The following is a 26,816-nucleotide window of genomic DNA, read 5'->3' as shown; positions in this document are numbered from 1 at the left end:
ATCATTACCAGCACTTTCACTGCAGGTGTGGGGCAGCTCAAGCCTGCTTGGTGCAAAGAGGTTGAACAGCGTTTTTAAGTGTTCTGCACAGTCAAGACGCACTTTCGCACTCCCTCAAAGACCAGCAATGTCCCAAGCAAGGGTGAGGCAGCCAGTCCCCAAAAGAATCTGACCAGTCGACCCCTGAACATTATTAGACTACGTATTATTGACACTGGGACAAAAAGTGTGTGTAGGAACACCTTTAGGCTTGAAATTCGAAGGGGGGGAGGCTGTAAGAAGGGTACAAAAGCTGCCAAAAACCTTCCAGTAAAGGCCCACAGGAATGAAACCTAAAATAGTGTGACTGATTTCTGTAATCGATGATATGCCTCGGTATGCCTGGGCTAGCCAGCGATCAGACGTGAACACCACAAAGTTCTCTCAGTACCCAGTTTGCCCTGATTTCAGCGTTTGTCGCTATCTTGTTTCCTCATGCATCAGAAGAGATGCTACATTTTTTTTTACCACACCTGTACAGAGAATGGAGGCTTTGATTGGGCAGCCTGTGCCCAACCTTACTCTGGACTCAGAAGCCTTTGCAGGGACTGAACCTGGAAGGGATTCCCACCACACCAGCTCACATACAGAGGTGTGCAAGGGCATACACCCACAGAGTCGTGCGCACAAACACACACACACACACATGCAGACAGAGGATCTAGGCTCTGATCTAAAACTCCAGGGGAGATCTAAAATTCCAGGGGAAATCACCCATAAAAAGCAAAGCGAGAAACGACTGGGGAAAATCAGAAGAAGAGAGAGTAAATAGCAGACAGCAAAGAACTAATATCCCTGGGCTGCAGGGAACTGGGAGAAAAGCTGACTCGATTAGGGCAATTCTATTTCTGTCCTCGTACGGTTTGTTTTAATGCTGGCAAAACGAGAGTGACTTTCTTCTTCTGAAAGCTGGACATCAGCCCAGAAATAGAAACCTCATGATGCTCCGGCGAAGCCTCCGACGTGTGCGCTGTGCTGGAGGAAGGAGCTCTCTCCTCGGCACAGGCCCCAACTCCCTGCCCCGGGCTACTTACATCCATCCGGAAGTCACCCGACCCGAGGAACAGGGTCAGTGCTGTACAACCATGACGATGGGAGCTGTCAGAGCAGCTGGGCTGGCTGAGAAAGAGCAGAGGAAAAGCATGCTTTCAGCACCACACACGCTTCTTCCCAAAAGGTGGCCAGGGAAGCAGGGAATTGCTCTCAGGGCTTGCAGATCCAGCTGGGTGAGACCTTACTGTCCCTTACCAGTCACTGGGACCTTTGTGATTGCGCAGCCTGCAAATCAGTGAGGTTCTAGCTGCTCTTTCAGGTGTGTAGGTGGAAAATTCTTAACGTGCCTCCCTTTTGTGAGAGATGGGTTGGGGAGCTCCAGAGAACCCTGGATACAGCAAGCCCCCCGGATTACTGCTGCTGCCTTGCAGAATGGGGCTGTCAGTGAGAAGAGGGGGACTTCAGCTCAAATCTAGCTGACTCACCAGTGCGCTAGAGCTGGAGTACTTCTATAAGTTTCTGATCAGGATTAATTTTATTTTTGCTGAGTTTCTATTGTCTTTTTTTTTTTTCTGGTTGAAGTTGGAGACCAAACCCATTTACAATCACTTGTTTGATTTCTGATTAAATCCTAAATTTCATTGTGAACATTGCCATTAAGTACCAACACAAATAAATATTTTCAAATAGTTCTTGTGCTGATGAAGGGAGAGCAAGAGATGCTTTCCAATGCTGTTTTGAGGAGAGGCCTGAGAATTTGTATGCACTTACATTGGCACAGAATATTTTAAAGTCTAATCTTGATTTCAGGGGCAAGGTTGTCTGATTCATTACCTTGTGCCATTGGACCAATGATCTATTACCACGCAAAAAAATGCACTGGTTGTTTCTTGAAGGGCATGAGCGATTCTGAGATTCTTCCTTTTTGTATTTGAACAAGCACCTCTTGAAACTCTCCATGTGCTGGGATACGTAATGGGGGCCATCCTGAGAGCAGTCTATGGCTGGGCAGTGGACCATTTAGCTGAATTCTTTTGCACTCTCACCCTGGGACAAGTGCATATCTCATCTCATGTTGCTTTCTTTACACTTTTCAGATGGTTTTGTTTTATTCTTTCAGTGTGATTCAGCCCCTCTTACACAGGTGTTGCTTGCCTGGCTAATAAGTCTCTTCCCCATTTATCATCTGAAACATTTAATCACTGAATCATACCAAACTCAGTACAGCCTCATTTCTTCTCCGGGCTGTAAGTTGCAACCTCTTGGCCAATTGCAGGTCACAGTGACCTACCAGCTGTGGCACACAATGATCCCATAGGAGGAAGAGATCATGGTGCTCAGCTACAGATGAATGAGATCCAAACCTAAATGCAGCAAAACACAGAAGAAGCCAACTAGGTGAGCCTCAGTGCTTGGGAATGGCCAAGTCTGGTCTTTCAATAGCATTTTTTCCTCCATATCATGACATGTATGCACTGCTCTGCATCCTTTTCAGAAGCTCTGCTAGGTAGAACAGGAGAGAGGAAAGCAATCTGCTAATTGATTTTGTCTTCACACATAGTACTGCTTTGCTGTAGATCAAAAGCCCATTGCTAGTCACCATGATTAAAAGCCTGCAGATCTCAAGAGATTATTAAGCCTCTGCACGTCACAGAAGCAACAGAGGAAAAGCTGGAATCCAACAGGCAGATGGATTAATGATTTCCTAGCATTTCACATCAGAGAATCATGTAGCACATTACTATACTAACCACTAATTAAAGTTGGAAGCACTCTGCTGAGGTGGCAAATGCATTGTAACAGTTGGTCATTCATGTAACATTTTCCTCCGTATTTTTTTCCCAATGGGAAATGGCTTCTTGATGAAACAGGAATGTTCATTGAAAAACTGTTTTCATAGAAAAGGTTTGGCTTTTTTCCTTTTTTTCTTTTTTCTGTAAAAGCATGAAAGAAATCTTCTCTCTCCTCATAGAGGAAGGAAATTGAAACATAAAGCAAATCAACAGTTCACAGCAAATAGATTTCCTAGTCCAATAAATATATGTATATATATTTTTTTGTAATGAAAATCTACAAAAGTACAAAGAAATAGCAACATTCTTAATGGCACCAATTTCTTTTATTGCAGAACAAATTGCTCTTCAACTAACTCCGTGCATTTTTTCCTAAGGCCAAAAAGCACAGCCCCACTAGCAAAGGAAAAGGGAGAGGGACCCATGAGTCCTGGCAGCAAGTCCTGTGTGTTAAAGTACTATACCTAGACCCAAACCAGTGGTTCCCTGTGGTCTGACCTTGTGATTCCTAAGAGTGACATAATAGTTTGGCATCCTTCTGACTGGGCTTTCTCTTGGGAATCTATTTCTAAAGCTGTTGTCTTCAAGCACACAGAATTGCTGTTGAATACAAAAAAGCATGCCAATGTTAATATTATTATTGACTTTTTTTTTGTAGGAAAGAGACTGAAGATGCAAAGAGTCTCACTACAGGATTCATGTAGATGCCCACAGTGCAGGAATACTTTTTTATCTTTCCAGATAATGGAGATCTAGTTAATTCTGTCAAAGTAGGGGAGGTATTATTCAGGTTCATCTCACCTAAAGACATTTAAAACTGAATTGATCAATTATGGCTATAAAGTGTCTGCTTCTCCTTGATGGCTAAGAAGGGAATGCAGAGCATGAATTTAGGCATCCGAGATGTAGATGTGCAGAGTTACATGGTCTGAATCTCTCCTGCAATGTCCTACAGAGACCTAGACTCAGAATATCTACTTTCCTTTCTGTGATGTGTCCCACCAGCTGCTGATGCCTACCCTTGCTATCACTGCTTTGATATTTTCAAACAACTTCATACAAAAGGACTTCTTCATCCTAGACATGTAGACAGTAACAAGGAAGGTATGACCGAAAAAATGCTACTCCTGTGTTTTGCCAAGCAATATTTGAACCAAACTTTTAACCAGTAGCTTTAACTTGAACTTTATTTGTGTTCTGGAGCTTTGATTTGAAACTGCTGTTGATGGACAGCAGAACTGAGCACAGCTTGGGTGTGCAGGAACAGATCCAGATTGCTGTATCTGACTTATTTCTTAAATCCCTTGCACACTTCTCAAATCCAGGCTCTTATCTTTGCCTGCTAACTGTGTAATTGTATTGGTCTGTCCAAAATCCACCTATTAGGTAACTTACACCATTGCTTGCTCCCTGTGAGAATTCAGCTTGTGGAGATCCTTTGTGTTTGCCCCACTGTGGCTGAAGTAGTAGGCTATATAATTTCCTGGGATACTCTCCTCTATCCCACTTCCTGTGCCTTTCATGGAAATCTTTCCTAAGCCTATTTTTGCCTCCGTTTGTGGTTTGTCTGCAACAGCACTGTCCACTTCCAGTCATGCACGCTCTTTAGTGATTTCTGTGTTTCATGGGTCTCACCAGGCAAAAGCGTCTTAGGAGATAGTCATGCTTTTTGGCCCTGCTGTACTGCAAGGCCAAGGGGCATTTAGGACAGCAAAGGGTCTGTCACCCCCAGCCTGCTCCTCTGAACCAGCTGGGCAGACTTCTTCAACTTATCTGACAAATAGCAAGAAAAGAGTTTTCTGGCCCCAGAACAGGGAGAGGAGAGACTCGCTCTCTTCCCCAGAAGGCAGCAAGCCAGGCAGCTGTCTGACTGTCACAAATCATTACCGCCAAATAGACAGCATCGCATTCTCGTCCAGTAAAGAAGGGTACACAAGACCAGGCGTTACCGAGCCCCTGATTTAGGATGCAATTCAACAAAAATAGGCCTGATGGCTCTACGCCTGCAGCGGCTCAGTGCCGGCAGGGCCTTCTGCTGCATCCACCTGACTCACAGGCAGGGCAGCAGGCCCTAGCAGGCAGGCAAGAGCGTAGCAACCTTTCAGAGATGGACCAGTGTGTCAGAGCTGTGGGAAGCTGCAGTGAAGAGGGTAGGAGAATCCAGGAGGCTGAGACATGTGGAAGTCATCATAGTGCTAATATGTTCCTCTTCTATGATAGATTTCATCTCTGTTTTCCCCTGACCTGCCAGCTTGTTTGCACGATGCCGGAGGAGGTGCAGACTGAGTCACCAGCAACCTTGTTTACGCTAACCTCAAGTGAATGAGGGTCTCACTAAGGCAAGGGAGAGCCTAAAAGCAAGGGGAGAAATGATCTCCTTGGAAAGAACATAATCAACACCTGTAGGGACCAAAAGTTTGAGCCATACATGCAGGGAAAGTTGAGGTCTGCACTCAACCATCACCTCAGAGGTCTCACCAGTGTGCTCAGAAATGGACTCCTGTGGTTTTCTGTTTTTGTTTTTTTTATCCTATGCCAGATATCCTGGCACAAATCCAAAGCTCTCTTCTTCACAGTGTGTACATCTGGACACAGGTTGGGCCTCCTATGCCGTAGTCCACTCCAATGGTAGGTGTCCCAAGCTTTGCTCCACGTAGGCATAGCGTGGACATTCTGAGGTGAAGCTGCAGTGAGGTTGACAGCCAGACAATGCTGGGGGTAGTATGACCACATATTGATGAGCTTGCTCTTTGCCCCGTGGTGCAGAAATAGCCATAAGAGGCACCATAAGCGTTTACATCCGTCCACTTTTTTTGACCTAACCTTAGGATCTCAAGAAGTTGCTGAATCAGCTGATTATTTTCTTTTCTGAAAATCAATTGTTATGGGATGATTCTTTAGATGGGCCAAGTTTCAGTGGCCTTTACAGTACAGGATTTGTTGAGTGCCCCTGTTCTGTTCTATCAGATATGTGTGGGATTTAGTAGAGGCATATTATTTAACCTCAGCTTGCATATACACACCAAGTGCTGCTGCTGTCTTGGCTGCAGAGGCTTGTTACATTGCTGGTCACAGACCTGCTGCCAATGTGACAAGCTTTTGTTGATACTGCTTTTAATCACCTATGGGGAGACTATACTTTCAAAATAAGAACAAGCGTTTGGGGTGTTTTGTTTGTTTGTTTTCTTTCTGCTGCAAACTGCCTTGATCTGTAGGGTTTTTAATGGCACTGTGGTCTCTGTTAATACAGCGTGCACACACGTTGTTGTTAGTGAAACTTGGTTTTCCTGGAAAGCTGAGTGCAACGAGAGCACTCTGCAGGTGGCTCTCCAGTTATGGCACTAGCTGGTGTTGGCTCCCCTCTGACACAACAGCTCAGGAACCCATAGGGTGGCGGTTGCTGGATGCAGCTGTATTTCGCTGCTTGTGCTCATCTCACTGACTCACAGCAAGCAGGATCTGCCCATCACTGTCTTCTCTAGTACACGCCAGGGCAATATGCAGCTTTGACTGAGTCTAACAGATCAGCTGAATATTCAGAAGTCCTGGAGGAGCATCTACGCTCCCAGATAAATTCCTTCTTCCAGGCAGAAATGTTCTTCATACAAAAAGCCATTTCTGCAGAAACCTGAATGTGGGCTGGAATGTTTTCCCTGTTCTTGTACGTGCTTCCTAGGCATTTGGTACTGGACAGTATCAGAGGCAGGATGCTGAGGGGACACACATACTTAGTGGTGTATTTCTCCTTCCATTCTTGAACTATGATACAGAATGGACCCATTCTCCAGGACCTCCTAGGGTCCTAAAGAAATCTGTGCTTCTGCAGTCACAGAGCTATTTCTAGCTCTGCGGTTTCAACGCTGCAGACATTTCTGAGGCATGCTGAGGTCAGGCTGCTGAGGTTTGTTAGCAGGAGATTTCCTTTGCTTGTTGTATCTTTCTGCCTGATACCTTTGTCCCCAGGGATGCTAACAGGAGACACTGTTATGTGCTGTGATGAGGAAGTATTTAGCTATTTAGGTAAAACTCTGGCATGCATATTAATTTCTGTTTGAGATCTCTCTTTCCATTATAGCAGACAATCCTTCTGGCCCATCTTAGGCAGGAGATGAGATATAGACTAGATAACTATCACAGAGCCTTAAACAATTACTAAAATTACTGAAATTACTGAAAATAAATGATTTTTGCAAGGCCAGTAGGAACTTGTAGGCTTTACTTAGCACTCTCAGGCTAATTTCATAATCCCTAGTGTGCAAGTGGGAAAAATTGGAGAAGGTCACCCAGTACAACAAGGAATAGAAACAACATCTCTGGTGGGCTAATGTAGGATGGCTCTCAATTGGTGGGCTTAATGCACCCAGTGCAGTCTACTCAGATACTCTCAGCAGCAGCCAGGCAAGGTACAGTGGGCTGATGCACTGACATGTTGCAGGGGTTTATTCCCCCGATGGTATAAAGTTGTCTATGTTGGCCATGATAAGAGTCTCCTCCCATTTCTCACGCTGTTTGCAATTCCTCCCTTGGCCATCGAAGCTGATGATGTATTACTGCGGCGCATCATCAGTGAAAGCTAGAAAGACCTGAGAGTGCCTTTAATGCAATTACGGAGCAGAGCCAACTCACTGTGTACTCAGTGTGGCTTTTCTGGCACTGGTTGAGCAATGCTGGCACGCTGGCTTCTCTGGAGCTATTAATGGTGCCACATGCTCCAGTGCTGCAGAGAATACGTACACTGTACTGCTCTGCCTGAACACCAAGGCAGTTGCAGCCAACCCAGAGATCCCACCAAGTCCACTCTTCCATGCCACCCGCTGCAGAGCAAAATGGCAGGAGCTCCATCCAGAGACCAGATCAGCCTAGCCCAGTCTAGCTCTTTTATAGCTTCCTGCCTCTGGACCCTTCAGTTCTGATTTCAGCCCTGGAAAAGCAGTAACTCTGATACCCTCTGATTAACTGTACAAGTTGTATATAGGTAGGAAAAGTTGCTGGTTCTGAGTTTACAGCTAGGTCTAAGATTAAGTGACCAGCATACTCTCCAGCATGCTTTTCACCTGGACCTACTAGCCCTCTCCCAGACACAGCTTGCGAACCATCAGATATCAAGGACCATTCGCAAGAGGCAATTTGGACGCAGCCATCTTTTTTTGGAGGGCATAAATGTTTAATAGCATAGATGTGGATTGTCCCATGGTAATAGGCCTCAGGGGCAGAGAATGGTCCCAGACACATTTGGTTCACCCATGCAGGCCCATGGTATCTTGGCAAAGTGTGAGTCTCTGCTACTTGGCTGAGACAACGCTTTCTGCTCTGTGCAACATTCATAACCAAGATCCTTCTCGTGGTTGCAGAGATGCTCAGGCACAGCTGAATAGCCAACAGCCAGTGAAGACAAGCAGGCACTTGTAGACATTATTCAGGTGATACCTGTTTCAGCAGGAGATCATTTGCAACCTGGAAATGTCTATTTCTCCTTGCTGATCTCTGCGCTTAGGTGACATGAATCCCACTGAAGCACTTTTGTGAGCACTGTATAGTCACAGAGGTCTGATCCCTGCCACAGCAGCTATCCCCAGCAAGGCACTATTTGCCCAATAAAACTGATGTTAGCATCTTCCCTTGCTGTAGCCTAGCCCTATGTTGCCATCTGTCACTCATACTCATTCATGCTGCCATTACCTCAGCTACTGGCCATAGCGCTCCGCATGTCCCACACACGTGTACACAGGGGTGCACCTCAGTTCAGACAGATACTGCTTCTACACCGTGAGCTCTCTGAGCCACTGAGGTTTTTCTGTCTTGTGGCTCCTGGCACACGCAGCGCAGAGGGGGAAAGGGCATTCAGCCCACACCTACCTGGCCCGTAGCCTTGGCACAGCATGTGCAGGGCACTGATTCCTAGTCTCTCCGCAGTCCATGTGCGGCAGCATTACATCAGCAGACATGTCCTGCTCAGCACCCTCCACAGTAGGGACAGGTCTGGCATTGCTGGGTCCCAAGCCCTAGTGTTGAGGCAGCAGGCTGAGGCATGCAGGGGTGATCATTTGTGGCAGAAGCATCTTAAGAGCATCCACTGACCCTCTTTACGGACACATAAGATGAGAGGAACAAACGTAGTTTCAAGTTGTCTTCTCGTAGAGAGGGGGCCAGACCAAGCTGTCTCAGTGTTGTGTCTCTGTTACATCTGTGTGTGGCTTCTGGCTGGGGAGCTGCTAGGATTGGAGGTTGGACACATCTGGATGTCTGGCACTGAGAGAGCAAAATGCACACAGGGCTCTGGAAGAGAGCAGGTTAGCCTGACCTGGAGGCTTTAGTGTCCCAACTTTCCAAGCTGCGGTAACGAAGATGTGCCAAGACTTTGCTTCCCTTGCAAAAACCATGGGCTGCGTGGGGCCGTTGTGTGATCCTGTTCTTGCTTACTGATCAGGGCTCAACAGCCTGCTTCTGTAGGGAGAGGTGATATGCTGGAAAGGAAAACAGAAAGAAAAAGGTAATAAAAAGCCAATGATAAAAACGTCAGTCATAGTAAGGCCTGAAGCAGCTGCTCCAGGAAAAGCAGTCAGGCCTTTGAGCAAAAGGGCTGTTAATTTGCCCATCTGAAGGCCACAGAGCAATCCAGGCCTTCTTTCTCTGTTTCCTTTGCAAGCAGAGCTCTCTCAGATATCAACAGAAGAAAATTGAATGCTTCTGTTTCACATTACTGTTCATTATAAGGGTCTGCTCCAAAATGTGTAGCTTCTTTTCTTCCCACTGTTCCCTGTCCCAGTTGGATATGTATGCACAAAAAGTTAGAGGTAGTCAAAAAAGATGAGGAAAGGAAAAGTGAGGTTTTATTATGTCCAGAGGAAACTGAGGTATAAAAAGCTATCACCTGCACTTGCTTTTCAAAGACACTCACTCCCAGTGAAAAAAATGCATGTAGGTACCTAGATACCAGTTCTCTAGACCTTCATCTCACTCACCTCCTGCCCTCCAGCCTCCAGCCCTATTACTGCCTCTCTTGCTCAGAGCAACCTCCCTCCAAGATGCCCTCAGCTTTGCCTTGAGTTGTTCAGTGGCTCAAAGGTGATGCTCTGCTTCAGGTGTGCCAAGGGCGGTATTACATGAATGCATATCCAGCTGGGCCTTTCTCTTCTCTTGAGGTGAGCAGCCGCGTACACAAAACTGTGTCCTGAGAAGTCCTCACAGATCTCTTTAGAAGAACCCCTCAGCTTTGTCTGTGGATTGAAATCTGAGATGGTAAAAGACAAGAGTAGCCCCAAACCTGGGAATCTAGATCCTGTACAGCACAGTTGGAGAAATTTTGCCAGCTGAGCTTGGCTGACAAATTTAGGGCTGGCAAAGCCAAAGCCCTAATGGGACACTTCACCCCTCTCCCAGACTCTGAGGTTCTCTTCAGCCTGAGGCTGCTGCAACAGTGGTCAGGATTTCAAGTTTCCCCTTGACAGAGCCAGAAACAAGACCTTGTGTTCAAACAGGAGCTGAACTCCATGTCCTGCAAGCTAGTAGCATTGAGCTCCCAGACAAACAACAGCCAGAATCCATGTTTTCAGGTCAAATGCAGCCCTGAGATGTCCCGACAAAAAGCTGACTGCCTTACATACTTTCTAACTGCTTGGTTGTGCTGAGAAAGTCTGAGTGGGAGTGTGCAGTGGGAAAAGTTGAAGTGTGAGTGGGAAAAGGTGAAGTGGCATCCCAATAGTACTGTGGAAATGCAATAGTATTGTTTCACATGTCTGGGAATCCATAAAAGACAGAGGCAGCTGATGCACCACTGTCTAGCCTCTACCTGAAAGCCAAGCCGGGTGATCAGCAGCAGCTGGGCTTTGAAATGTCTGATCACGAGAAGTTTGTTTGATGAATGCATTCGAAAATGAGATGGCTTTGTGTTGTCAGGGCTGTCTTTGAACCAGCACCTGACCGCTTTGCTAAAATAGCTCCATGGCTCAGATCACACATGCCAAAGAGGAAACTCCAGTTGGCATTCAACCAGATTCATTCAGCCTGCCTTGAGGATTCAGCAGCTGTTGTTAGCAGGACTGCTGTGAGGCGGGGTTGGCACCATGGACGGTGTGCTGGTGATAGACTCCAATATCTGTGCTGCTTCACAGATATTCCTTTTAACTCTGCTCATGGGTCACAAAAACAAGTAATTGGGGTCATTGCTGGCAATGGAAAGCACTGGTCCTAGTTTCCAGCTCCCTCCGGGACCTGCTGAAAGTCCCAGCATTTCATGTGACAGGGACATTTATTCTGGAAAACAGAATTGTTTATCCTAGAGAGACAAATCCCATGGCATTAGTTTGGTTTCCTGGACAGGCAACATTGAGATGTTCCTTGCTAGGATCTTGGGTCAGGCAGCTGGGCCATCACAGGAGAAGGAGACAGGGGGACAGCAGTGAGAGCGCTGGCCAGGTGGAAAGGAAGTAGGCACCAGGTCCTTTGGGATGTTGACTTAATACTATGTTTTTACCCATGACTTGTCTGTAAATTCCACATCTCAGGTAGCTGAAAGGATTTTGGTTAGGGTAGCAGCAAAATGCTTTCATGAGAGAAGGAGAAAAGTGACAGATCAGGGACTTGAGCACATGCTGGCTCTTCACTTTGCTTCTTGTTCAACTCCAGATGACAGCTCTGCTGATATTACTCAAAGAACAGACACTGCAGCTCTGCACACTGTTTCTGGGAGATCCCTTTAATCAAACAAACTTCCAATACTGTATTCATCAGATGTGGAATTCCATTAGACCCCATAGAGCTGATTAGTATCATCACAGTCCCAAGGGAGGGAGACTGAGGTAGGGAGAAGAGCTGTCTCAAGGTGGATCTCAGGACAGAAGTGTCAGGTTTTCCTAGGCAATACACGAGCACTTTTAGGGCAGTCATCCAAAGACATGCAGTTGCTTGTGATACTTAACTGGACACAACCACAAGTTGATGCTGAAGGCCTTATCATAAGAAAATAACCAAATGAAGGCCTTATCATAAGAAAATAACCAAACCCTTCCCCAAAAATAAGACCTTTCTATCAGAGCAGCCTGCCAGTCTGACTCACCCCTGTGGCCATGTAGTCACTAGGTGAAACGCAGGGGATGGAGAAGCACCGGTCACCTTGAATGAGCTGTGATATGAGCTCATTCCTGCCTTTCAAGGCATTCTGCATGGGAAGAGAGATCTGACTGCGAGGGGGGCTCTACTGTCTTCATTTCTCTGCAAGTCTGGAAGCCTTGGAAAGATGAATGCTTTTTTTCCTTTTTATTAACATGTTTGTGTGTGTGTATACATATATAAATATATATGTGTATGCCATACATAGATATATGTGTATGTATATATACATATATATATCCCATATATATAAAGATACATGTATGTAATAAATCTTTAGGTCCTCAGAAGCAAAGGCCAAATTTGACACCAGTAAGTAAGGTATTTATCTAAATAAATACTGAATTTTGTCTTTCTCAAGACCCTGAGAGTCCTTTTTCTGTTGGTGCTGACTATTTGAACCGTTTCCTTAGCAGTCACCCCTCTTGGAGAGAATGACTATTATTGTATAGACTTGTGTAGCTTGGAAGGGATGTGGAGTGGATTCTTCAGGTTAAATTCAGCTGACCTGGTCACCCTGGGCACCTTGTGTAGTCACTGAAACTGCCAATATAGTCATCTCATCCCAATGTCAAAGCCCTGAAGAAGAGTAGAACAGCAGTGTCCTGCTCTCACCTTCAGTAGAGACCCCAGAAGCCCTGCAAAGCAGGAGGTGTCCAGTTTTCTTATTGCTGCACTGCTCAGCAAAACTGGAATTCCCATCACTTTTGTGCAAATAATAGAAACAATATAGTTTTCCCTCCACAGCTGTGCTTTCACATTTTATAACGTTGTAGCCAATGTTCAAGCTACTATTTCACAAGCAGTGTATGAAAAGATTGATTTTATCTTCATCTGAAAGAAAAGCAAATGTGTTTTGTGAGTGTGCATGCAGTTGGATCAGCATATGCAATTGTTTTATATTTGTTTATATGAACCTGTATTTTGGCCGATTCTAATTTTGAGCAATTAATACCCTAGAGACTGATGAGGTTTACAGTGGCAGGAATCCTATTATTATCACCGGTGGAGCCATCAGAGCCATCAGAATGTGATCTGCTACTATTACTATTTAAAAAGCAGGTGTTTCCTCCTAGGCTTTTCTTTTAATTGTTTTCTTAAGTGGCCTTCAGTTAGACACTACTGTGAGTCTTTCATTCTTAGGCAGTAATGGCATTGACCTGATTTCAGACAAGCAACAGCAGTGAGTTGTGAAATGGAAAGAACTAATTTCTGTGCAGTTTGGAGAACTAAGTAAAGGCTGTTGGCATCCTTCTTCCAAACACACTCCCACAGGGCATATTGTGCTTTATAACCCCCAGTTCCTCTACCGATGATATGAGAAAGGAAAGAAAAAGTGCCTTTTTTCTAAAGATCTAATCTCATGGTTTAATACAGATGTTTCTCCTGCAGTTCTTATCAGTACCTTCCACCATGGGAGGATAACAAGGGAATGTATGTCAGAGGGTGTTAAGACAGCTCTATTTGCATCCCTGGCCCAGCTGACTACAACCATCTGTCTTGTCTGAGGACACCTCCAAATGCTTGAGCAGAAAGACTGAACTCCATCTCCCTCACTTGGGGAGGATATTCTTAGAAAGGATTTATTTAAAAAGTCAGTGCCTAAGGCTTAGAGAATCAGGAGAGAAAGCCAAGAAAAGGAACCATTTTTGACAGGTTCAAGGGAAGAAGAAAACAGACTTTGTCATTAAGAATCAAGGGAAAACCATCTCTTTGAATGCTCTGTTCAAAGTGACACTATTAGTGACTTTCCTTAAATGATTTCTGGACTGCAGGGTGTGTGGAGTCTGTAAAATTTGAAAGGTCATAGGAATGTCTATTTGGACACCTAAATCTATATTCTAATGATCCTCCTCACGTCTGTAGGAGGAACATGGGAAAGAAGAAAGATGTCTGCACGTTCGCAAGTGATTCCCTCTTCCCACAGTCCATCAGACTCCACTCTTGTTTTGAAAGACTGACAAGATAAAATATAAAAGGAAAAAGAAAAGGAAGAAATCACTGCCTGTTCCCTCATAATCTTGACAGGTGTGGAAAAATGGTTGTAAACAACAAGGCATGAACCCAAAATAAACCATCTGCTTTCAAAGAGTGAGAAGAAAAAAAAAGAGAGAGAGAGAAGCTAGCATTGCGCACTGTAACTAAGCACATAGCATACGTGCTGGGAAATGGTGGGGTCGGGGGGCTTCACAGGACACTTCCTTTTGTCATCCCTTGAAGACAAGAGGAAAGTATCAGTGTGAGCCAAGATAAATCAGTATGTAATGTCGGGGTGACCTTCACTTTCTTGTACGGCCCTCCTGATGTTTCCGGCACTCGGGCACAGATGTGGGGCTCTATTATCAGCAAGCAAGGGCATCCCAATTACATGAGGGTCAGGTATCACTTTCAGTTTGATGTTTGTTAGGAAAGCACCGAGGGGCAGTCCTTTATCGTTCTGGCTTCCTGGAGGGCACAAATGCCACTTTCAAGCTTGGATTTAAGCCTGTAGGCCCTGCCTCAGTTTTTGTGAAGGGAACAGTTCTCAGGCTGGGTTGCCATCAGGCTTGGACACCCATCTGAGATGCTCAGGCTAGGTTTATCTCACCTCACTTGAGATATCTGGAGACAGATGGATGCCTCCAGCTGAGTTCGTTCATCTGTGGACCCACAGTAGTCAGTGATGGGAGCAGACACTTCTATAATATGATTCATTCAAATATTTTAGACTTTAGCTTTAGGCTGGGATAAATCATTCTTGACTACAGTAATTCTGCTGACTAGCTCTCCCCAAATAAAAAGGGAGCCACAGCAACTAGCTCAGACAGAGTCATGTTCATTTGAGATCTATATTTAGTCAAATGAGAAGCATTTCTCCTGTTCCTCCTGGCAGTAGAAGACTGCTCTCCTCTGTTGCCTTACCAGATTGTGATCTTGAGCCACAGTGCACAAGTGCAGGGTTTAATGTGTTTTACTCATGATCCAAGAATATAACTCAACCCACTATTGCCCTCTTTACACCAGCTCCATCATCTAATTATGGAGGACCTCATCTCTTTTTGGGCAGAATTGATAAGCAGTTGTACTGAACTGTTTCATAGCTCAGCCTTTTGGGTTACACTTCATTTGCTCCAGGGATGTATAGCAGGAATGCAGGCAATAATTAATTGTTTTGGAGAAACAGATGTTCTTCTGCAGCTTCAGGTACCGGAAATGTACCGTAAATGGCAGTTCCTCTTGATAAATGACACATGCTAAATGTAAATCACAAGATCACTTAGTAAGAGAGGCATTTGCATGGCAGAATAGCTAAGAAAGGAGGTCCATAGAGCTCATCATCTTCAAGAGTTTCGAGGTGGCAAGAATGACAAAGGTCCTCTTCTATTGCTGTCATGTTATCGCCCCATCCCAAAGAAATCTTTCAGCATTATGGTCATAAACATAGTGGATATCTATGTTGGGATCTGCTAATTGCATTTGATATAAGTTATGATGAGCCAATAAGTTGTACTTCATCCAAGCAGGTTTTCTTTTCACTTTGTTACTTGAAGGATGAGACTTTTTCAAAGCAAAGTGAGAGTAAGTAGGATTAGAAGGGCAGCAAGTAGACCAGCTCCACCAGAAGTTCCCCTCCAGGGAACATCAGTTCCATCAGACATACTCATGTGCTTTAGGACCAGATGTGTCTTCAGTTCATCCCAGTGATGACAAATTACATGTACCCATGTAGCATACACAAATGCAGTCCACTGATTAGTGCTGATGGCATATGGTATGACATGAGAAGTGGATTCCCATAGGGTGAGTTCTCTTTCTTGGGAGAAGCTCAAGAATTTGTGGTACCCTCACTTGGTGACGTCTTTGTTAGACATTGTTAGTTACAGTTAGACAACTTCATTTGTTCTTAGAATGAAGACATGAGTATGAGTCTTGTGCAGCATTGCCTAGAAAGGCAAGGACTCAGCAGGAGCTCAGTCAGGACCTCCTGAGCCTAGCCTTGATAGATTAAATGCAAGGAGTATTGTCTCTGTGTGTGTAACAGCAGCTCCTGCAGCACCATATCCTCCTCACAACCTCTGCCCTTGCTGGGTCCAGGGCTCCTGAGATGTCTGCCCGATGCTTGTCTTACTGGAGTGGCTTCTTTTCCTGGGACTGCTTGTGGAAAGGCTCTCCCGGTAGGACAAAAAGCAGTCTGGCGAGGGTGGCTGTGACAGCTCTGAGCATAGCATGAGGTCGTTCAGCTTTCTGCAGCTGCAGCGCAGGGTCCCTGTGGCCAGTCAGCTGGAGCAGAGACCTCCTGCTGTTCTGGAGCAGGCAGTGGTTTGGGTGATGTGGTCAAGGGATTAAGGCAAAAACAACAAATTCATTTACCCTCTGGGAGACTGGGAAAAACAGGTAGAGGGCAGAGCAGCTTGTGCACTAACCTCTCAGAGCTTCCTCTGCTCCTGGCCAGAGTCCTGTTTCATCAGGATTCAACAAGCCTTTCTTTCCTCCTTATATCAACTCCCTTTCTCCCCAAACACTTCTTCAGCTGGACCTTCCTTCTGTCTTGGCTCTCTCCTTCCTTTTCACTCCTCTCTCCCTCTTGACTTCATTGTCCCAGTTCTGTCTTTATAATCTCAGTCTTTAAAAGGACTAAGACTAAGAAATCCACCTTGCTAAGATACTTCCTTTCCTATAAGTGGAGTGGGCTGAGGGATGGGCAGACACAAACGCACACTGCTTCACCTAGTAGGATGGCAATGCAGAAAGCTCAGCTCATCACCTAGCTGCCTAGTCTCTTAAATCTGAAGTTCTGCTGTCATTGCAAAACCGCTACAGGTGAGATTTAGCAAGGGGAGAGCGAGATGGGTGTTTGTCCGTCATGTAGCACTGCAGAGTTCATGGATAAAAACAGGGGTCCTGCTCTAGGCCCACATCTGCTAATGTGACAGGTGGATGTGTCTGATGCTCAGCCCCACCTGAGACATGCGCTTTCTTGCTGCCGAACCCCAGTGGCCCGCCCTTTACGTGCACTGAGCTGAATGGCTGCAGCTGGTAAAGGGGTAGAAAGAGCCAGTCCAGTGCACTCACTCACACGAGCTGCAGACCCAGCGGGGGGCGGGAGGGGGGGTTCAAGTATGCTTTCTAGTGCCTGGACCTGCCCTATTCAGGAGTCTAGGATATCACGCTATCATCCGACCTTCCTCCCACCATCCTCCTTGCCACTGCTGCATCCTGAGCAAACTACAGCTCCACTCCTATAGTTTTTGCCATTAGCTCCTGGCAGTAGATCATGCCTCTGCTGTTTTTGCTACTGTATCTCTGGCTGAGCCAACTGGCACTCCGACTTTATTTATTTTTAAATCTTTCCAGTATTAACCTGACAGGAAATAGGTTGCAAACCACATTTTTTTCCCCTAATGTTGGAAATAATGCCTATTCAGTTAAAACTAAATCCCTCAGGGCAGAACAAATCCCACTCCATGCTCTCCCCCCAGGGTAGCCTCTGTTTGCAACAAATTGCTCTCAATGGATTATTAATTTTTTGTTGTTGTCGCTGAATAGATTTGTGCCAAGGCACAGATGACACACGTGGGCAGGCAGAGGGGAGGAAGTATGGGGTAGAAAGAGAATTAAATTGCCTGGGTAGTAGGCAAAGCCTATATTGCCCAAACTGGACTCAGTTTATCTGTATTTGCCTTGGTCGGTCTCTCCATGAGGAAGACACTGTAAGCTGCCACTAAAATATGAAGTGCCAGAGCTTCACAGTTCATGCATGAGTCCAGAGTAGTTTTCAGGGGGTGAGGGACTTGTTTTGCTTGAAGTGCCAGCTTCCAGAGTCAAGTGATTGGGTCACAATTTCAGTACTCCTTCCGAACCCAATACGGGATTTTGCTTGCCAGGAAACACGAGCCCTGAGTGACTGCAAAAACTGGCATGAAAATCCCCAAAAATCACAAACACACCTCTATTTCTCCAGCTTTAACATCTTGTGTGAAGCATGGCTGGACATGGGGCACTGTTAAGCACTAGATCAGCTACAGTCTGGCAGATCCTAACTTAGCATAGGGCTGGCAGCATCCTCAGTAATAGAGACTGCACTCGGTACATTTTGTCCAAGATAGCATATACAAATCCATGGCCCTTCCATACTTGCCAGGGTTCACCTGGACCTGAGTAAACCAGCAGGGCCCAGTGGCCAGGAGATGCAAGGCTAATGCACATGCTTGCAGAAGTGTAGGAAAACAGAGAGATGACAAACTAGAAAGCTAAACCAAATCACAAAATAACCAAAGGAATCAATTTCCTCTCACCTAAAGGAGTACAGTTCAATTTATAATATGTAGGCATTAGGACTTCAGTTCTTGTGCGTGTTGCCATGCCACTACTGACCAATCTCACGTAATTCCTTGTGTTCCCAACTGTTTCCACACCACTACCTATTCCTGTTTCAGGCCTCTTCCATGCTGTCATGAACTCCCCACTAGTGCTGTTTTGCCTCTCTCCATGACGAAGGCTGTATCGGCTCCTGCAAAAAGCAGCTGAAACCCTACTCTGAGGCATTAATCTGATGTGCCAACCCTGTTGGCACTGCCTGGCTTCACCACTCTATTGCTATCAGTCCAGCCTGATGCTCTGATCCCGGTAGAGGCATGCTTATCTACAGCAGCCACAGCTCTGGCCTCAGGTTAGACCTGGGCAAAGCTGCTTAGGAAGCATAAAGCTCTCCAGAAAGTTACATCTGTCTCTCTGAGTGAAGACTGAAGCAGTCCTAACTCTAACAGCTATCTTGACCTTTACAGAGCTTGGGAGAGCAACCTATTCCCCTAGTAATGCTGAAATGAATCTCTAATCTGAACTTTCCTTCCTTCCCATTGATGTCATCAGCCCAATTGCAAACTACGTTGCAGAAAAGGACACAGTGTTTGACCTTATATTCCTTGGTCTGCTGTTTCCATGACACCCTTCACCCGGATCTCCTAAGGCATCGTTAAGGCAACTTAGAAATGCACTGTCACACTCCTTAGAGCTGATTAACTGTTGGTCTCTGTATTCTCCTCCATCAGCACCTGTATTCACTCTGCACAAAAAGATAGCACTGTGATCATCTTTCCAGAGGCACTGCTGTCTGAAAATCACCAAAACCAGAAGGGCTGTTTTGAGGTAGGCTCTGCACAGCTGGCTCCACCTCTTGCCCACCTAGTTCATGCACTCCTGGAATCCACCTCCCTTTTTCCTCCAGATCACTAGCACTGGTGCTTCGGTTTTCATACTTACTTTCTTCTCACCTTTCTCATAGCCACCACTTCTGCCTGCACCCCCCAACTCACTCAGACCAGCAATTACCCAGTCTACTGCCTTCCAAGATGGTGATCACCAGCCGTGGCCTGCTGAGCGGCTGTGATGTTCTCAACCTCGACCAAGGAATCTGTTTGCCTTTAGCTGTTTTTTGAGCTGCTGCCAGGGAAGTTTCACAAAAAGGATAGTGTTATTTCTGAAAATGAGTCCCATAAACAAGGATGAATATGACCTGCCCGTTGAGATTTGGGGTTTACTTTAGTGGCTGGGAGATCAGCCAATGAAATGGAAATACCAGAAAACATTATCATAATTACCCCATGGTCTCCTCTGGGGGTAAGGGAAAAAAAGAAGAAAAAAAGAAAGAAATGAAACTGATTTAACAGGCTCTGGATAGCATTGTCACTTCACCCGTCTCTGCTTGGCCTGCCTCCTGCTCTGCATTTCTGCTTTCTCTTAACAAGAGGGAGAAAAAACATTCCTAGAACCTTTCCCCACAAGGAACCTTTTCTGGCAAAAATCAGTGCTGGGAATCCAAGAGGTAAGAACTATTGAGAAAGAGTAGCAGATGTGTTTTGACTGCAAATCTGGGGAGGCCAGGGAGCAACCCCGTTGCCTCCCAGCCCAGCTGCACGCAGGTCATAATTGTAGGAGTCAAGGGCAAAGCTGTCTTTCTAAACCTACCTGTGCAACACCTTTCTGTAGTCTTGAACTTGTATAAATTTGATGCCAATAAGCTCAGTGCCAGGATTTATGCCGAAGCAAGTTAGGGAGAGCTCTTGGAAAGGGATTTGCTGTCAGATCTTTTAACAGTGATTATCTTTTGCAGGAGTGTGATGACCTAGCCTTTTCAAATAGTTGCATTTGAGAGAGGTCTGTGACACCATTTCTGACTTCTCTCAAGTCCCTCTCTTGTCCCCAGAGTTCACACCAGAAAAAGCTCTGCTCTTAAATTCTGCAGATCCTGTCAGCTTTACTCAAGTGACCTACTGCAGGCTCAAGCTGCTCAAAGGCTTCACATCATTCAGAGCAAATATACTTTGTGCAAGATACCCTGGGAGGAAAAACCAAAGTTGCTCCTTAGAACTTGGCAATCTGCCCTCTTACGGACTCTGACCGTCCCCAAACAACTCAGCTTAATCCCTCATCTAAAGCTGCAGTGATGTGTGTTGCTTGGTCATCAAAGGATATAATTCTGTGGTATAGGCAAGGACACACATCTTGGGGTCCTTTCTGTGATGAATGAAGACTCACAAAGTAAGTTCTGGCTTCCTTAACAGCAGGAATTAATGTCCTGTGTGAGAGAAGATAGGACTCTGAGAGTGGCTGAGTTTTGCAGCTTGTCATGCAAACGAGAGACAGCATGGCTGAATGGTCAGACAGGGAGGGGAAGGTCCTGGTTTCTGTACTTGACTTTGACCTTGATTCAACAGTTGACCATGTTTAGGTCTTTCTAAGCTCTTGAGTTTCACCATTATATGATAGAGGTAATGAGAGCTTGAGGAAGCATGTCTTCAGTGAAATTCCTGTAAACAACGGGCAAAGTTCCTTCAAGCTTCTTAAACAGCTTCCAGGGATTTCAGAAAGAACCAGCTGTGGTTACTCCTATTGCATAGCTTGCATTGGAGTAGGGGACCCTAAGACTTTGGGTGGCTATGCTGGGTGCCCAGAGTTCTCAGCATTCAGTTGTTGAACTCCATTTCTTATCAACCTAATAGGACTGGTAGTAATTCTGAAATTCTCTCTCCTCATGTGAAATTTTACTGCAGTGAAAATTTTTACCAGGATTGTTTGTTTTTATTGGGGTTTTTTGTATCATTTTCCTTCTCTTTCCTTCTCAAGAAACTACACTTCATCATGAAACCTAGCTAGTGTTAAGTAACAGTCTAAATTCCCCCATGAGAAAGACATTCTGAGTGGTTCTAAAGATGATCTTTTTCGCTTCCTTCATCCCGTTCTGGGAAGGGTACTGAGGAAATATTGTCCAGGTAGAACGAGGTGTTACATCTATATAGAGAGGAGCAGCAATGTAAGCAACCTATGGCTGGTACTAGTCACAAGGAGCTGTGAGGACACCATGACTCAGCTGGATAAGTTCTGGGAGTGGATTTTTTTCCTAATTTCAGACACATAATATGTAAATATCTCTGCTGGATTCATTTCCCTTTATTGGAAGGGGGAAAAAAGGAAAAAGCACAGTTATCTGACCTATTTTAGATGGCAGTTTGAGGATGGAATGAATCTTAACTGAACTCCACCATATCTAAGTCTCCAATGACTGTAAGGTAAACCTTAGATGAATACCTCAGGTGGAGGCATCTCAGATGGGTAAATCCCACCCTCAAGGTCCCCCAGTTGGCCAAAAAGGCGAGTGCTGTATTGGCAAGAGCATGTGGCATTTGTTGCTTTCTGCTGGCTGATGGGTTTCCAGAGAATGAGAATAAGAGGTACTTGGTTGCATATGAGTGAGCTCTAGACTGGCTGCAGTGGTTCTCAATAAGAGATCCAAAGTGTGAGTGTGATGCTGAAAATGATAGTCTTGGTAAGTTGGAGCCACAATGTGTGCTTGGAAAAAACATTTCCAAGATCTCCTCTTAACCAGCTTTTCCAGTGGTCCTAAAGAAAAGGTGCACAGAATAACCAAAAGTAGATTGCGATGATCACATCAAACTAGAGCACGTCCTGAATGCACATACATGTTCCCGGATACTCAACAGGGCATAAGGTTTCTGTAGGATCTTGGCAAAATAAAAGGCTTATGGGAATATAAAAATGGCCTTTCTGGGTCAACCTTCTATTCTAACAGACCATGTGCAGGAGGTGCCAACTTAGGATATTTAGAGAAAGAAACATTTCTTATAGACTGGTTATTACCTTCCAGGTTTTGGTGATCAAGTTTAAGACCTTCCTGCATCATAATCTGTATCCAGGCTACAGTGTTTAGTAGCCACTGATGGATTTGTCCCCTGTGAATTTGTCTACTTCTGCTTTGAGTTCACTGTTGCAATTTGCCTACATGAACCATCCTTCTCTTCATCATGTGCCTTGCAGGACTCAAATTTTGCAAAATTGGGGCTAATTGTTTCTCTTTCTCTTTCTCTGCACTATTCCGTATTTTACAGACCTCTCTCATACCCATACATCCAGCCCTGTGTTTCTCCCAACCTCAGGGACCCAAATGCACTCCAGACAAGTGATTGCTTTGCCAGCAGCAGCTTCCACTTGTTAAAAACTTCTGCAGCCCATACCTCAGTACTTCTGAAAATAAAGCCACTTATTTAGTTGTCTAGGAATATTCACATTAAAAAAGTTGGCATAAGCATCTGCTAATGGCTTCAGCAAGGCCATTCCACGATATTTTTGGATCAGGTATCAAGATTGTTTGTCAAAGAGGAAGTTTTGCCAAACCTGATCCAAATGTCTAATGCACCTATGTTGCAAAGAAGATATTCCTATTGATTTCTTTTGATCTTTGACAACTAGGCTAGAAAGATGAGCACTGCAGCATTATCTGAAGAACAAAAGACTCAAAGCGTGAAAATTAGACACACAAGCATAAGAGGAATTGAACAGGTAAAAGTGCTCTAACAGCTGGCAGGAGCCTCAACTGCTTTGTCCAGTTTCCAACTGTGGATTTCTGCCTCATCCCACATACCAGCTTTTGAACCCAAACATGAGCCATTTCAGTGCCCTGATACAGCAGAAGCTGTTTTTTCCCTTGTTCCTGGTGAACTTCCAGCCAGGCAGACATGTGAAATGTCTCAGCAAAGGTTTGACAAGGGCTAGAGGTGAAGAGTGTGAATGCATGGGAATGTGCAGTCCTGATCAGAGGGGAAAACAGGTTCAGAGCCACCTGCAATTAGATGAGATTAGGCTGTCCTGGAACAACTTCAGTTTTCCTTCTCAGGTGATTCAGCAATAAGGCAGCAGCAGTTCCAGTCTGCATAGTTTTCCCATGAGTCTCTTGAGAATAGGTGTCTTATTCAAGTCACGGAACTGCATAAAGACTTCCATTCTCATTCATATGTATAGTTTTATATATGTTTTGGCCTCCTTGACCGAGGAGAAACACAGAAAAACATATCCTGATAATATCTCTCAATATTTATACCAGTTTTTGAGGGAGAAGGGACAGAATAGGGAGACATTTTAAGGATCCGACAGGTTTGGAAGTTTAAGGTTGGCTCAGGAAAGCATAAAATCTGGGTTCATTTCAGAGCTCTGCCCCAGCCATGCTGCCCAGCTCTGGGCACGCTGCTCAGTGCCTTAGCTCCTCTTCTGGAAAACAAAGCTTCTTTTCTGTGCCTGGAGAGGAGACCATACATCCTGTTGGCCAGGAGTTGCTTCTCGCTGCCCCCTTTCAGAGCACGGCCAAAGGAGCCGGACGAAGAAGCACACAAGGGATGAATCATCTGAAATGCCTGAGGTCAGATTCTGCTCCATTTGGCCAGTATAAATCCACACTAACTCCTCCAGCTTTGGTAGAATCACTCAGGATTTGCGCAGCTATAAATGACAGCAGGATCTGACCCCTGAGTTTTATGTTTCCAGTGAAAGAGTTGAAATGTTGGATGTTGCCTTAAATGTGGACTGGCCAAACATCTGGAAAGGGATGGCTTTATTTTGCATTAACGTTAACGCGGTTTTTAAACCATCTCTCACTTCTGAAGGAGGATTTTAGTGTGGATTTCTTCCAGGGGCAAGAAAAACTAACTTCTGTTCTACTCAAAATTCCCTTATCAGATCTAGCTATCCATCTGTGTGCCTATTAGCACATCAGCATCCACTCAAACATCCACTGTTTTTTCTCTCCGTAGGAACATATGGGAAATTTAATCTGAATTTACTTCTACATTGAATTTCATTAACCCTCAATATGTCATGTGTAGTAACTCTTACTCAAAAACTGGTCAGCCTTCAGCTGATTCATCGCACTTGCTTTTTAAAGTGAATTAAGTTATAATGAGCAAAGGCACCTTAATTCCAAATAGCAGTGTTTTATAAGTACAATGATATGTCACTACTCGCCTTTAGTCCATGCTTCAGAGGAGTGCAGACAAGGAGTCCCCTCTGCAGGCAGGTTCCACAACCTATCTACAGGTTTCCTTCTCATGTTAAGGTCACTACTGGCTTCATAGATTTTTATATTCTTATCCTTTGCCTGCCTGCTCTATACACTGATGTTCAGTGCAGCTCCAGCTATCCAGATGTGTCATGCTGCTCTAGATTTCTCATGACAAATTAACTGTGGCTAGACTCACCAGCACAGTCTACAATAAGATATAAGTAAAAAATAAAATAAAATAAAATAAAAAGTTTCTGTTTTCTATAAAAGAGCATTGCAGCCCATCTTTCTTACATTACACTATTATAAGTGAGTACTAAGTGGTGTACAAATCCAGAGAAAGGCAGCCTCTGCTCTCATTGCATTTGTAGTATGATTAATCAGCCAAATATTAAGGAAACAGAGGCAATGAGAGCAGCAATGATTTAACCCAGGTTAAAACATCACCTAATTCTTTCAGGCTGGTGCCTCAACCAACAACCTGAATTCAAGAGCATTTTGGGGCACAGCATGTGGCTTTTCTGTGCTTTGAACCCACTTTGGTGTGATCTCCTGAATGAAGATTCCTCCTAACTCTGAGACTCTTCTGCCACAAGTGGCAAAGTACCAACGAAGAACTTAAACCTCTTTGGTTTCACAAGGGTTGTTAGATCCTGCACACATCAAACACAAGAGGCTTGCCACGAGACGGATATAGTGCAGAAAGCTGCACATCTACTCCTTATGCCTACATTGCAAATCACAAAGCCCCTAGAGCATAAGATCTGCATCACCCATTCAAATCTGGGGCAGAAAATGAAATGTACAGGCTATAGGAAAAGGCTCAATATAATATACGTTTAGAAAAAAAAACACATGAGAGGACAAAGGCAGTGTGATTCCAGTGTAGCTGGGATAGGCATGGTGAACTCTCTACTCATTCCTGCCACACTGACCTGGAGGAAAGTTCCTCCTAATTTCCAGCCTTATCTGGCAAGTGGGACTGGTCCTGAATATCTGAGCAGTATGCACAAGCTAAGTACCCAAGAGGAACATCAAAAAGTATTAATGGCTATACGGCTCAAGACCAAGGGTCGGTCCAGTATAACAACCAAAGCATTTATAGAACAAGCCTTCCTCCCTGTTTTACCCCCAGCTTCCCAAGGCCAGCAATGCTAATACGAACGTGCTGGCTTTGTGAAGAAAAATGTTCTTTTAAGGCCAGCAAGTGTCTTATGTATCAGCAAGCTGCAAATGGAAGAGGCTAAAGCAGGTTCTGGGGACTGCAGTGTCCTGGTGGGACATTGTGACACAGGAGTCCGGCTAAACAGCAAGCGATTTTTGCTTTTTCTCATCTCATATTTGCACTGTTATCTGTGTGCGCAGAGGAAGGCAAACTCAAACCTAGGAGTATGGAAAATATCCTATGCTCCTTCCACCCCAAGACTGCTCCCCTGCATAACCATATTCTCCTTCTTGTCTCTACTCCTCTTTTACCTTGTCCTCTGGAGATGTTATGCCTAGTGCACATGGGAGAAGGAACCTAATCTTCCTGGTTTGATGTTTGCAGCCTTCTTTTCCTGAGTCCTCATACTCTGGGGGGCAGACACAGTCAGGTCACAGCCCTGCCTCAGGCAGCCCTGTCTATGTTTTTGGATGTAGATGAGATGCTGATAGAGTTTGATGCCGTGTGACCGAGGGCCTGCATGAGGAACTGGAAATAGCACTGCATTAATGATGGCAGGTTAAGATTATTAAAGGAAGAGGAGGTCTTGGTACTTCTAACCCCTGTTAGTATTTTCAAAGAGAACAAGATGGATGTCAGGAGACACAGCATTGCTCTGCCATTCCCTGAGTGCTATGTTTATCAATGTTCCTATATCCCAATGGGACCATTTTTTAGACTGTATCAATATTTTTTCCCTCCATTGGATAATAGCCAAGCTGCAATCTTGCAATACTGCTCTAGATCTCTCTCCCTTCCTGTGTGCACGCGTGAATTTGTGATGTGGACAATTGCATTGTGCCCTTCCTCTGTCATGTACACAGATGTTTCCATGTGACGTCTTGGAAGGGGTACTGCTTGGCACACTAATTGCTTAGCAAACTGAGATACCTGGAGCAAGGCTGATAGATAAAACTGCTGATAGGAAATATTATCTAAGACATCAGTGTCCTGCTACTCTTCTCACACTGGGGTTTAATGTCATTTCTCCTCATCACTACAGGTGGATGCTGATGATGTCATCACCAAAGAGGAGCAGATCTTCCTACTCCTAAAAGCCAAGGCCAAGTGTGAACGACATCTGAAAGCCAAGGTGCCCAAGGTGCATGGTGAGTGCTCCTGCAGCAAACTAGATTGCATGGCTGGGAAGGCAATACTGGGCCCCCTTCTGCTAGACCCCAGTCCTTCCACTTAGTCCAGTATGCAGAGCATGTGAAGGGCCAAAAAAATGGTGTTTCAGTTAGGCTATTAGTAAGACCTTACAGCTCAAAGTGCTAAAAAGCAACATTGTCACAGCCTCTTTTTGCTGCTCCAAAACTTCAGATACCATATTCAAGGAGTCAAGAGGATGCAA

The 26,816-nt window shown here is 44.9% G+C and overlaps 1 protein-coding gene across 2 annotated transcripts in view; it reads left to right on the top strand.

The window, feature by feature from the left end:
• Positions 1-26,816, top strand: part of PTH1R (parathyroid hormone 1 receptor) — a 124,039-nt gene that overhangs the window by 39,800 nt on the left and 57,423 nt on the right. The window contains exons 5-6 of one of the 2 annotated variants that reach the window (XM_062567633.1): positions 26,052-26,083; positions 26,464-26,571. In XM_062567633.1, the coding sequence (XP_062423617.1) occupies positions 26,052-26,083; positions 26,464-26,571 (140 nt within the window). The remainder of the gene's footprint in view (positions 1-26,051; positions 26,084-26,463; positions 26,572-26,816) is intronic. The other variant, XM_062567634.1, reaches the window with a different exon arrangement.

This window comes from Rhea pennata, chromosome 2 (genome assembly GCF_028389875.1).
Source record: "Rhea pennata isolate bPtePen1 chromosome 2, bPtePen1.pri, whole genome shotgun sequence".
NCBI classification, from domain to species: domain Eukaryota; kingdom Metazoa; phylum Chordata; class Aves; order Rheiformes; family Rheidae; genus Rhea; species Rhea pennata.
This window is presented reverse-complemented; position numbering and strand designations above follow the sequence as displayed.